This window comes from Sinocyclocheilus rhinocerous, unplaced genomic scaffold (genome assembly GCF_001515625.1).
Source record: "Sinocyclocheilus rhinocerous isolate Xijiao unplaced genomic scaffold, SAMN03320098_v1.1 scaffold751, whole genome shotgun sequence".
In the NCBI taxonomy this organism is placed as follows: Eukaryota; Metazoa; Chordata; class Actinopteri; order Cypriniformes; family Cyprinidae; genus Sinocyclocheilus; species Sinocyclocheilus rhinocerous.
In genome coordinates this window covers 1027293-1041132 of record NW_015657293.1, presented here as the reverse complement: position 1 = coordinate 1041132, position 13840 = coordinate 1027293, and the positions used below count along the sequence as shown (strand labels likewise).

At 31.5% G+C, this 13840-nt stretch overlaps 1 protein-coding gene across 1 annotated transcript in view; it reads left to right on the top strand.

Annotated features, from left to right (window-relative positions):
• Positions 1-13840, top strand: part of pde8b (phosphodiesterase 8B) — a 49536-nt gene that overhangs the window by 28869 nt on the left and 6827 nt on the right. Inside the window, exons 8-15 of the mRNA XM_016528751.1 lie at positions 2160-2300; positions 2453-2541; positions 2884-2938; positions 6969-7020; positions 8474-8551; positions 8877-8953; positions 9973-10137; positions 13166-13223. Of these exons, the coding sequence (XP_016384237.1) occupies positions 2160-2300; positions 2453-2541; positions 2884-2938; positions 6969-7020; positions 8474-8551; positions 8877-8953; positions 9973-10137; positions 13166-13223 (715 nt within the window). The remainder of the gene's footprint in view (positions 1-2159; positions 2301-2452; positions 2542-2883; positions 2939-6968; positions 7021-8473; positions 8552-8876; positions 8954-9972; positions 10138-13165; positions 13224-13840) is intronic.

Below are 13840 nucleotides of genomic sequence, written 5' to 3'. Positions count from 1 at the left end.
GGGAGGGAGGGGGAGGGTGTTGATGGCTGTGCTGTGAGACGGTCGGAGTGGGTGTGGGGGTGTCAGACCAGGCTTTTGCTTTTCAAACCTGCAGTAGAACTCGTTCAGGTCTTCAGCCAGTTGTTGATTGGCCTCAGTGCTGGGGGATGGGGTCTTGTAGCTGGTGATGGCTTTCAGGCCTTTCCACACTGATGTAGGGTTGTTGCTTGAAAGCTGTTTTTTTTTAACAGTAGTAAAGACATGTGCAATGCAGCACTGCGCTTCTCATCCAGTGTGCGACTTCCTTAAGAGTCTTAGATTAGAGAACAGTGAATGTCCTAAAACTAAAGTACTCCTGATTAATTGTCATACAAATAATTGGGATTAAAAGGATTAATAATAGGCCTTTTTTATGGAAGTTTAATGCTCATGTACCTTAAGAAGGCTTAATCACCTTAAACTTGTAAACATTATTAAAGGGGTCATTTTCTTTCTCTTTGGAGTGTTACAAGCTGTTCGTGCATATATAAGATCCGTAAAGTTGCAAAGACTATATCTTTATAAAAGTTAAGACTCGTCTACACCCTCCTAAAACGCCTCGTTTAAACACGCCCCCACATTTCTATGTCACTGTGTTTGAAGATTTGCATAACACCGCCCAAATATTTATGCAAAGAAAGAAGACGTAACTTTTATTCTCACTGTAGTAATGTTGCCACTGCCTCCATGTCGTGGAGATGCTGTGTGTTTCCAAATATGGTAAGGGGCATAACATTTCAGTCAAACGCTTGAGGTATTCGGCCAATCACAACGCACTGGATATCTGGCCAATCAGAGCACACCGCGCTTTTCAGAACGATGGGATTTGTAAAAATTGACATGTTTCAGAAAGGCGGGGCAGAGAGGAGCAACAATAATGTACGGTATGTGGAATATAATGTGTTTTTTTAGTGCTGTCAAATGATTAATCGTGATTAATTGCATCCAAAATGAAAGTTTTTGTTTACATAATATATGTATGTATACTGTTTATATTTATTATGTATATATAAATACACACATGTGCATGTATATATTTCAGAAAAATATGTTATGTTTATATATTAAATATATTTATTTATAATATACATTTTATGAATATAAACATAAACATGTAAATAAATACATGTGCAAATTTTCTAAATATATACTGTATGTGTGTGTATTTATATATAAATAATAAATGTACACAGAACACACATATATATATTGTGCAAGCAAAAACTTTTATTTTGTATGTGATTAATCGCGATTAATCGTTTGACAGCACTAGTTTTTTTTTTACTTTAAACCACTTTAAATTTGTCCTATTATGCTCTTTTACAAAGTCTTGATTTTGTTTTGGGGGTGTACTAGAACAGGCTCTCATACTAGGTTGTTCGAAAAACACATTATTTTTCACATATTTTACATTATTAAATATCTCCTTTTGAAGTGGACTTTGAGCTTTGTAACTTTGCAGATCTTTTTTATGCTCAAACAGCAACATTACAGACTAACTAAAGTTGAAAAAGTGAAAAAGCATAATAGGACCCCTTTAAATACACAAAATAACGTTATTTTTAGCATCGTCATATGACCTCTTTAAAATGTACATCTTTGTAAGTAAATATTAATAGGGTAAAATTAATTTATATTAATATTCAAAATATTTAGTAAATATTTTTCTTTTTGGTTAATGTTTTTGTTATTATTATTATTAGTAGTATATTCAAGAATATTATTATGCAATATTAATATATACTTCTACTCTAATTTCCTCACATTTATGCATGTTAAGGCAGTCCATTTAAACCCTTGAGTGTTCATTTTACATGAAAGAATATATTTGAGTTTCTCCAATATCTATTATGGAGATTATTATATTTTGAGAGTATTATATTTGAAGGTATAATTGAAATGCAAAATAATAAGGATACTTCACGTGTTTACTGCAATAATATTGCGACAAGAAAATCATGATATAAGAATACAATATAGGAATATATGAAAAAATTTGGTATAGAAATAATTTTCACTCAGAAATTGCAAGTAAATTTCACAATTAATTACAAAGAAATGACAAGTAGCACATTGAATTAAACTGAGGTAGTATTTTCTTGTAAAACATACTCCAGTAATCTTTTTCTTTGTGTTTTTAGTATGTAAATCCAGCATTTGAAAAGATGATGGGCTATCATAGAGGCGAACTGATCGGTAAAGAGTTGACCGAACTGCCCAAGAGTGACAAGAACAGCGCCGACCTGCTGGACACCATCAACACCTGCATCAAGAAAGGAAAGGTTAGTCGGCCATAACACTACTAGGTCATATTAGATCATGTTTGACTTTACCTGTGCCACTTTTTACAAGCCTAACAATACTTATACTTGTCATCGATTCGATTATTAACCAATTTTTTTTTTTCTCGATATGTGTGTGCTTGTTTGCTTAGGATTGGCAGGGGATCTATTTCTCACGGAGGAAGTCAGGGGACAGTATTCAGCAATATGTCAGAATCACTCCTGTGATTGGCCAGGGAGGGTGAGTCACATGATTATAAAAATTGAAATGAATTTTGATTTATAATTTGTAATTTTAGATATCATATTTTATTATTTCATTTTAAATTAACATTTAGTCATATTTTATAACTAGTTTAATATAATAAATATATTTAATATATATTATCTGTAATATAATAAATTATTTATTCAATACTATAAATGATATATCATATATTATTTTTATGTTCTAAATAAATTATGGGTGCCAGAAATAAAGGTAATTTCATTTATATTGCTGCTGCCATTGGTGGTTTTATTATATATACAAACCAGCTAGAATAAAACAGTCAAATCAGACAATTGTTTCCTTACCGTTTAGAAAAATCCGCCATTTTGTGTCCATCAAGAGGCCTTACAGTGACAACCACAGACAGGTACATTTTTTGCTTCTAAGCTTTATGTGAGACTTTACTTTTAATCATTGAGTATCCAGTAAATGTTGACCAAGTTTAATGTTCACCTATTAATAGAGCTCTCAAATTAGCACCAAAACTTAAAGTGTGCAAGGCTCATGGGGACAGCAGTGGGCCGAAATGTTAGCTCCGCTAAAGCAACCATCCTGACAGGCCAGTGTCAGAGAGCCAGGCGGGCGTCAGGGTTATTAATAACCCTCCACAGGCTCAGGTCTAAACCCTGCTGTTAGTTCTAGCATTAACTGGAGCTGCTGATCAAGAAAGGCCTGTGAGAAACAGACACACTGACGCGTGTGTGAAATAGCTGTTGCTTTACTCACACTCGCTGTCTGTTACAAGTCTTACCAAAATGTGCCATGCTAACTAAGCATAGTTTCTGTCAAAATGCAATGGTTGCTACGATTAGTGATACTAGATTACATTAAAATGAAATCTTTATTGCTATCCAGCATCTTTATAGACATGCAACAGTCATATATGAGAGGTAGTGTTTAAATGTGCAAATGTCTAAGTATTGAAAAACGCTTGATCAGTGTTTTGTCTGATTATTCAATAAAAATGTAACATCCTTTCTACAGGATACATTATTTCAGAAGCAAAAATAATTTGGCTTGTTTTCTGAGATTAAAATTTGAACATTTGTTCTTACCTTGAATTTTTTTATTACCTTATTAGCAAATATTTTTTTCTTATTTTAAGTATAAACTAGTGCTGTCAAACGGTTAATTGCGATTAATCGCATCCAAAATAAAAGTTTTTGTTTATATAATATACGTGTATGTGCTGTGTACATAAATACAAACACATGCATGTATATATTTAAGAAAAATATGTTATGTTTATATATTAAATATATTTATATAAAATATAAGAATATAAATGTATATGCATGTAAATATTTCCAAAATATATACTGTATGTTTGCGTATTTATATATACATAATAAATATGCGCAGTACACATACATATATTATGTAAACAAAAACGTTTATTCTGGATGTGATTAATCGTTTGACAGCACTAGTATAAACACCCACAGAATTTTGTTACATTTATTAGAATTTTTATTTTATTTTACTTTTATTCAAAGCAAGGAAAAACAGTATATACACCATTCAAAAGAAATTTTAAATAAGAAATATAAAAAATTGTATAATATAAAAATTATAATTATTAAAATTATTAAATACAATTATTTTTTAAATATAAAAAATAAGAAATTTTATTCTGCAAGGGTGGTTTAAATTGAAAGGTGGCAATAAAGATATTTATAATGTTACAAAAGATCTCTGTTCAGATAAATGCTGTTTTTTTTTTTTATTGCTGTTCATTAAAGACTTAAAAAATATGGATCAAAGTTTCCACAAACATATTAATCAGCACAACTGTTTTCAAAGTTGACAATGATAATAAATGTTTCAGCAAATCAGCATATCAGAATGATTTCTGAAGGATCATGTGACACTAAATTTCTATTCATTAAAGAAACCTCAACAAATGGCGATTTACACAAAAATATCAAGCAGCATGAGTTTCAATATTGATAATAGTAAGAAATGTTTTTAGCAACAAATCAGCATATTAGAATGATTTCTGAAGGATCTTGTGACACTGAAGACTGGAGTAACGACGCTGAAAATTCATCTTTACATCACAGAAATAAATTACATTTTAAAATATATTCAGATAGAGAAGAGTTATTTTAAATCGTGATAATATTTCACAATATTACTGTTTTTACTGCCTTGGTGAATCAATTCATATCAATTCAAATCAATCTTTTCTGTTATGTTAGACATACTGATTAAGAACCGAACCAATTTAAATGTACTTTACAAATTCTGCTGAATTAAACAAGATAAAAATAACAGTAATTATCAGTGGGCTTGTAGTAAATCTTCTCCTGTGGTGCAGTGTGTGTGTTTGTCAGATTTCCTGACCTCATCCTTCAGGACAGTGTAACTAAGCTCTTTTATACTTCTACTTACATGTCATCTATTTTTGAGTGTGTGCGTATGTATGAGTGTGAAAATGTATTCAAAATAACCATGTTCTCTTTTTCTGTCTGTACCATGTAACTTTTACTTTCTGCTAAAAAGCAAACCGCACACTGCGTAGATTCCTTTTTGGCAGCACTCTTTAATCTCCAACCTAAGACTGAAAATCCTGTTTGATTCATTCAAAACTTGATCATGTTAAAAGGATTAAATGGATTGCTGCGGGCAGGATTTCCACCCAGGTGAATTCAGCAAATGCTTAAACCGTGTTCTGATCAGGAACAGAGCTGACAGAGTGACAAATGTGATAAATCCTTTCTATTCAATGTTAATGTAAGGCTCTATCCTAACCAGCCACTACAAACAACAAGCAACAAGACATTTTGTAAGTTGCTTAGGTTTCAGTCAAATTGTGTGATTAAACAGCAAAAATCGAATTGATTGATTCACCAAGGCTGCATTTATTTGATCAAAAATACAGTAAAAACAGTAATATTGTGAAATATTTGTACAATTTAAAATAACTGATTTCTGTTTGAAAAAAAACTTTCAAATGTAATTTATTTCTGTGATGTAAAGCTGAATTTTCAGCATCATTACTCCAGTCTTCAGTGTCACATGATCCTTCAGAAAACATTCTGATATGCTGATTTGCTCATTTATTTTGCTTAATATTTTTGTGGAAACCCTTTTTTTCAGGATTCTTTGATGGATGGAATGTTCCAAAGAACAGCATTTGAAATAAAAATCTTTTGTAATATTATAAATGTTGATATATTGAATGTGTCCTGGCTGAAAATAAAAATTATTTAAAATAAAAAGCTAGCTGACTTTAAACTTTTAAATGGTATTGTGTATATATAATATTTTAAAGCAATATTTTATTTATATTTAATTGCATTTAATAATGTAATTAATTGCATTTTATATTATATTTAATATTTATAATATTTAATGTAGTTATATTTTTATTAATATTTCACTTTTTAAATAAAGGAATTTGGCCTGTAGCATTTTTTGTATTGAAATTAGTCTTAATATCGACTTGTATTAGTATAGATATTATATTTAATTACATTTAATAATTTAATTACTGTATTTAATTTAATATTATATTTAGTATTTATAATATTTAATGTATTCATATTTATATTAATATGTAACTTGTTAAGGGAGTTTGTCCAATAGCATTTTTGCTTTTGCGATGGTATTGGAATTAGTATCAAGGAAAACACTTTATTTTAAGGTGTCCTTGTTACATGTTACATGTACTTACTATAATAATAACAATAAATTATGCAGAATTACATGCAAGTAACCCTAACCATATAGTAAGTACATGTAGTTAATTAATATTACTCAGTACTTAAATGTATAATTACACTGTAACAAGGACACCTTAAAATAAAATGTAACCGTATCAAGTATTGACTTTAATTAATATGCATATTATATTTTATTACATGTAATAATTACTATATTTTAATTAAATAATACATTTAATATTTATAATATTTAATGTATTGATATTAATATTTCACATTTTAAATTTTTTACAAATATTTTCACTTTTCTCACTTTTCACAAGGATTTTGTTCAATAGCATTTTTATTTTTGCCATGTATTGACATTAGGATCAAGTGTTGACGTTCGTTTAAAATTTTAGTCTTGTGATAAATTCATGGCATATTGTAGTCTATTGTGTCCAAAAACCACCCACTTAGACAAGAAAGGGACATTTGACTGATATTTCAGCAACCAAGCATGTCGGGACCTGGGACTAGTTAACTCTGTAAACTTACCCGCTGTAGTCCACACAAAACATAATCACCATCTAATTCATCTGACACCTGATATCATTTTGCACATTTGTCCTATATTGTTGCCAGAAAGTGTACACTGAGATAAGTGAGAGGTTTAAACGCTTAGCAATCTGTCTGTGTGTTTGTGTGTGTGAGAGAGAGAGAGAGCTGATCAGAAATCTGTGTTTGCAGGTTCATAAGTTAAGCAAAGAAGAGAAAGGCTGTGGTGAACACTCACAATCAGGTATAACATAAGACTGTCATTAACGGTTTGTTTGTTTGTTTACTGTCTGTGTTGCACACTGTAACCCATAATGGCTCTGTATAGATTTGGTTTTTGTAACATTCTGTGAAGCAAACAAAAGCGTGAATGAAAATGCACAGGTCAATGCTGCATCGAGAAGTAGAGGGGAAAATCGAGAGATAGATCGTGCTGCAGAACAGACAGATGGCTGCAGTGCACCCTGGGACAGTTGAGTGTCAGACTGTTAAAATTAGCCATAATAATTTGCTTGCCAATATATGTGCGTGCGTGTGCATATGTGACATGACCCAGTAAGTAACAGTGTTTAGCGTTTCACATCAGTTGTGCTGCTTTCTAGGGCAAGAATCACTATTGCTATTCTTTATATGACATTAAAAATGGTCTAAAATTAAAAACAGAAAATGTGTTAAAGAGTGCTCTGAAATCAAAATTAAATGTGTATAATTAATATAAATCACATTATAAATAAATAATTGTTAAAAAGATTATAGTTTAGAATAAATTAGATTATGTTGATTTGAATTGATATTTTAATTAAATATCCATCTTTCTATCTGTCTTTCAGTAAAGACAGAAACTTAGTGCCACTAATTTATTAAAGAGTGCTCCTAATACAATTGGGTTCATTTAAATAATTTAATTTGTAATAAAATTTTAATGTATAAAATTAATATAACTAAATTTGTTGTGTTTTGTTGTGATTATTTTTTTAATTATTTTTTTCATTTATTTTATGTAAAGCACTTTGAATTACCATTGTGTATGAAATGTGCTATATAAATAAACTTGCCTTGCCTTGCCTAAATTTATAATTAAATAACTATATAAAACAATAACTACATAAAATAATAAAAAAATGAAATGATTGTATTTAATTAAATATTATATTTAATATTATAATATTTAATATATTCATATTATTTTAATATTTCACTTTTTAAATAAAAGAATTTGTTCAACAGCATTTTTGTTTTTGCTACGTATCGAAATTAGCATTAAATATTGACAAGGAAAACTTGAAATCGCATCATATGACCCCTTTAAATTAGTATTAATTTAATTTAATTAATTTAAATGTAAATAGTTTAATGTTTAATAAAATTGTAATGTATAACATGACTATAAATCAATTTATAAATAACAATAAGAGATTATAGTTCATTATAAATTAAATTGCATTTATTTTAACTAACAAATATGACCATCTAGTCTTTTATTATTGTGAAAAAGGAAAGTGTATGATTTTTGTCTTGCTCACTTTTGTCTGCTGCATGAAATCACTGCTGTGCTTTTGATGATCATAATGATGATGGTGATGCAGGTGAAAATAGTGGAGCTGATTGGCTGTGTTCAGATAAGAGATGATGAATGCAGTTATGTCTGTGTGCGTGTGCGCACTCGTTGCACTCATTCCTGTTTTGTCCTTATCCAGAATGCAATTCCTTGCGTCACAAGGACCGGAGGAAAGAGTCTGTGGACGCCAGATCCATCAGCTCTCACAGCAGTGATGGTAAGAGAAAGAGAGGATGTGTTTCATCACAACACACCAACAGAAACGAGCGAAAGACAATCCCTTTAACAGTCCAGAAGTAATAATCCAGAGAAACAGAGCAGTAAAGAGATTTGTGTTCATGTGTGTACTTGAGTGCGTGTTTATAAAGTGTTTTGTGTGTGTGTGTGTGTGTGTGTGTGTGCGTGCATGTGTGTGTGTGTGTGTGTAAGTGGGGCTTTTTGTGACGTGGCCAGCGTTGATGACATCAGCACACCTACAGTCTCAGTGCACTCTGACGCAGATGGAGCTATTTAAAGAGCTCTCCTCTCTCTCTCTCTCTCAGCTCCCAGTCTACAGAACCGCAGATATTCATCTATGGCCAGAATCCACTCCATGACTATTGAAGCTCCAATCACTAAGGTACACCTGCATTATTATACACACCTGAAGACAAAAAAAACATTAACCTGTATGAATAATTATAACCACCTGATTCAATACAGATCAATTCAGAATCAGCTATCTAACTATCTATCTATCTATCTGTCTTATCTGTCTGTCTGTCTGTCTGTTGTTCTATCTAACGTTCTCTCTGTTGTTCTGTCTACCCATCCATCCATCCATCCATCTATCTATCTATCTCGTTCTGTCTGTCTGTCCGTCTATCCATCCTTCTATCTGTCTATCCATCCATCCATCGTTCTATCATTCTGTTGTTCTGTCTACCCATCCATCCATACATCCATCTATCATTCTATCAATCTATCGTGTATCGTTTTGTCTACCCATCCATGCATCTATCGCTCTTTCATTCTGTTCATCCATCATCATTCTATCATTCTGTCCACCCATCCGTCAATCCATCCATCTTTCTATCATTCTGTCATCCCATCGTTCTGTCTATCCATCCATCCTTCCATCCATCCGTAGTTCTGTTGTTCTAACAAAACTAACATTACATTAAGTTTGTACAGTCTTTGCTTCTCTATTGTATCTCTTCTGGTTGTATGAATTTATTTTAATTTTAATTTTAAATAAAAAATAAATAAATATAAATTTAAATTAAATTATATTTTAATTCCGTTTTTAAATCTTACGTTCAATTTCTATCCAAATTCTAATGCAAATTTTAGATCCTGTCTGCTACCTCAATTCTAATTCTAGTTCAAATTCGAGAATCGAATTGGAATGTAAAAGGTCTTCTCAATTCCATTCTCAATGGCACACAACCCTGAGACATGCTGAACCACTTTGTCTCTGTGTATTTATGATTACTCCGTCATAACTGATGATTTGTTTGTGAAAATGGAAGCAAAACAGACGCCAGAGGGGAAAATTCTTTACAACAGAGATATTTATGGATGTAAACCTTTGAGTAGTGGTTTGTTGTTTCTCTCACCTTCTGTTCTTGTTCTGCATGTATTTCGTTGTCTTTATAGGTGATAAATATCATTAACGCAGCGCAGGAGAGCAGTCCTGTGACAGTAGCGGAAGCTCTGGATCGCGTTCTGGAGATTCTGAGGACCACCGAACTCTACTCACCCCAACTGGCCTCAAAAGAGGACGATCCCCACACCAATGACCTTGTGGGGGGGCTCATGAGTGTAAGTCAAGAATTCACCTTTTATTCTTAAAGGTGCTTATTTGATTTTATTGTATTTTATTATTATTTAATTTGATTTTATTCCTAACCATAATTGTATTGTATTATTAACCCTATATTTTATTTGATTGCTAACCCTAACTCTATTAATTTTATTTTATTACTGACCCTTTATTTTATAATTTTTTATTATTTAATTTATTTCCAATCAAAATGTTATTAATTTTATTTTATTATTAACCCTATATTTGATTTGATTGCCAACCCTAACTCTATTCATTTTATTTTTTTACTAACCCTTTATTTTATTTAATATTTTATTTTATTATTTTAATTTATTTTATTTTAACCATAATTTTATTAATTTGATTTTAGCATTAACCCTATATTTGATTTGATTTGCTTGCTAACCCTAACCCTAACCCTATTCATTTTATTTTATTGCTAACCCTTTTTATTTTATTTTATTTTATTCATATTACTATATTACTGACCCTATATTTTATTTTATTTCATATTTTAATTTAATTATTTTTTTTATTTAATAAATGTTTTTAATTGCTAACCCTAATTATTTTTTCCCTATTTATTTATTTGTTTTATTTCATTTTATACTTGTATTCAAAAGAGCAAGAAAATCCATCATATGACTCATGTTTGGAACTAAATGATACAAAAGCCTACAAGTCATCTTACACCCACATGATTCACAGAAATAGCCTTAAAATACTCTTCAAACACATGCAGTCAAAGACATCATAAACAGTACAGATCAATATTAAACAGCCGGGAAATTTCACAAACTGATATCCTGTACACAAACAAACCTAGACCAGATTTTTTCAGCAGAGAATCATCATTACGGGAGAAATTCAGACGTGCTCTGCCAGGAAACTGGTCTTATATACAGCGTGTGACTGCATGTCAGTGGCAGTCAGTAGATGTGAATGCTCTTGTTTTCGTTGAGCTCCATGCTGCCTGGCACAGGCTGTTTCACAGTTAGCCAGCAGTCTGTGACGACAGTGCCGCACTTGTTTACACAGCAGTCTCGATGTCTGCCATCTCCACGTCTCCCCCTTTAAAAGCGGTCCACTTTTAAACCAGATTTACAATGTTTTAGACAAGAAAATAGTTGCTAGACTAAAAGAGGGTTCAGACGGACAGAGATTTGCAGGGACACACATAACAGAAGTCGTTCATTTGAGAGTCACAGAGACTTTTGGTGATGCAACGAAGCAGTTTGCCAATGCAGTGGTTGCTGAAAAGTGAAGCTCAAATGATCTGCTTCCTGAAATAGCTGGATACAAATACCAAGAAGTTTTAACAGGGTTTACTTCTTGGCTGCAGACATGACTTTGGAGATTGTTAGTTGGCAGGGTTCCCACTGTGCTGGAAAACTTGGGAATATCAGGGATTCTCAAACGTTTTAGGCCAGGAAAATTCACAGAAATGAATAAAATGCTGACATCTAGTTATTCTCAGAAATTATGTGAAGTAGAGACCTGATCGCAAAGTCATGGAAAAATTGTCAAAAGTATGGGAACTTGAACATTTTAAACAGCATTTTGCTAATTCTTTTATGATTAATATATAGGCATGTTTTATGAAATATTAATTGAGAGGTGATATTGAATATTGGTACTTTTAATTTTTAGCTAAATTTTAAAAAGTGTGATAAATGTTTATATATATATATATATATATATATATATATAACACATACAACACTTACTGTAATCTCATCCTTCATTTATGAATGAAAGAAATCAAGAGAACAGTCATGTTAGCATAATTAATAATAAGAATAGTATTAATCAGAACTCTTAGGGACTGATAAATGTTTATATATATATATATATATATATATATTAAGGTTTTATTTATTTGTTTTTACTTTGGCTATTTCTGTAAACACAATTATTTTTCTTGTTTAGACACTGAGGGATGATATTTAATATTAAATATGCTATCATAATCAACAACATTTGATTTTGAGCTTAATATTAGATTTAATATAGAGCTTAAATTGTATTTAACCTGGAATAGTTATTTGATGCATTAAATCTTGAATATCAATTATATACTACTGTTCTAAAGTTTAGGGTTTAGGCAAGTTTTTGTGTAAATAATGTAATTTTATTTTTTTTTTGCCAGAAAGGATGCATTTAAATTGATCAAACATGACAGTAAAGACATTTACAACAAATTATTTCTGTTTTAATTAAATGCTGCTCTTTTCGACTTTTGATTCACCAAAGAATCATAAAAAATTTATTAGAGTTTCCACAAAAATATGAAGCAGCACAACTGTTTTCAGCATTGATAATAATAACAAATGTTTCATGAGCAGCAAATCAGCAGATTCAAATGATTTCTGAAAGATCATGTGACACTGAAGACTGAAGTAATGATGCTGAAAATTATTTTTTTTACTATATTTTTGATCAAACAGCCCCAAACTTACGGATGGGTGGTGTAGTTCTGATTCATTAAAATGCTAAATAACTACAAAGCCAGATTCAGGGTGCTTCCTTTCATAATGTCATTTTTCTCTGTTACGTAAAGGTCAAGCGGATGCGATACACAAATCTCAAGAGTTCAAATGACCTTTTTGGTGGGTGACCTTTTGAGGGAGAGGTCAGAGGTCAAACACACAGTGAAATAGCCGAGTTGAGAGAGTGCAGCTGTGGCCTGTGATCATTACAGACGGGATGTGTGCGTGTCATATTTATACATGTACAGTTCTATTATCCTACGCCTGCAACATCTCAGACTGAGTTTGTTTTAAGTACTGGATGAGTCTCTTTGAATCTGGATCTGTTTTCTGTGTGTTTAATATCCTGCAGACCTGATAAATGGCTTTTCTCATGAGAGCGTGCAAGCGTGAGTGAATTATGGGTAGCGTGGCAGTGCTGTGCTTAAGTGTGTTGTTATGATTATGTTGGCTGGAAACGATATTTTGGCTTCCTCAAGTCTTTTTCTCTTTCATTTCAGTCAGATGTATTGATGTATATTTTTCTTCATTTCAGGACGGACTCAGAAAGCTCTCTGGGAATGAGTATGTCTTCTCCAAAAGTGCATTACACAGTAAGTTCCATCCCTGAAAATGATTATTGATATAATACAGATTAGATTAAATGTTGGATGTTGTAAACCAACTTTGAATAAATGATTTCAGCCTATTTACCATGTTGGGTTATACCTATTAAGTACAGGGTTTCCACGCTTCTTGAAAGTACTTGAATTTCAGACATATGGATTCAAGGCCTGGAAAGTACTTGAAAACAAACATAGGTTCTTGAAAGTGCTTGAATTAAATTTGAAATAAATGTTGTTTATGCAAGGATTAAAATTTTCCGTCGCTACGACGGATTTCTGTCAATTGGAGAAAAAAAATGAGGGGAAAAGAAACATGTAGCGCATTGTTGTTGTTGTTGTTCTGCCAACGAAAATAGTTCCAAATATAGTAACAGCTCAGCCACTTCGCATCTCTAAAAGCAAACGCAGCTGAGTTTCATTCATTCAGTGAAAGTGCGTTTTTAAACTAATCTAGTGAGTCAGTGAAGTACCTGTGCCACCTCTGTACAAATTAATTTTTTATTAATACTAATGTCATATGATTGGTAACCTATTTGTCTTATTCTGCTTCTTATTATATTGTTTTAAATAGAAATTTTAAAAAGCTTATAAACATACATTTTTGA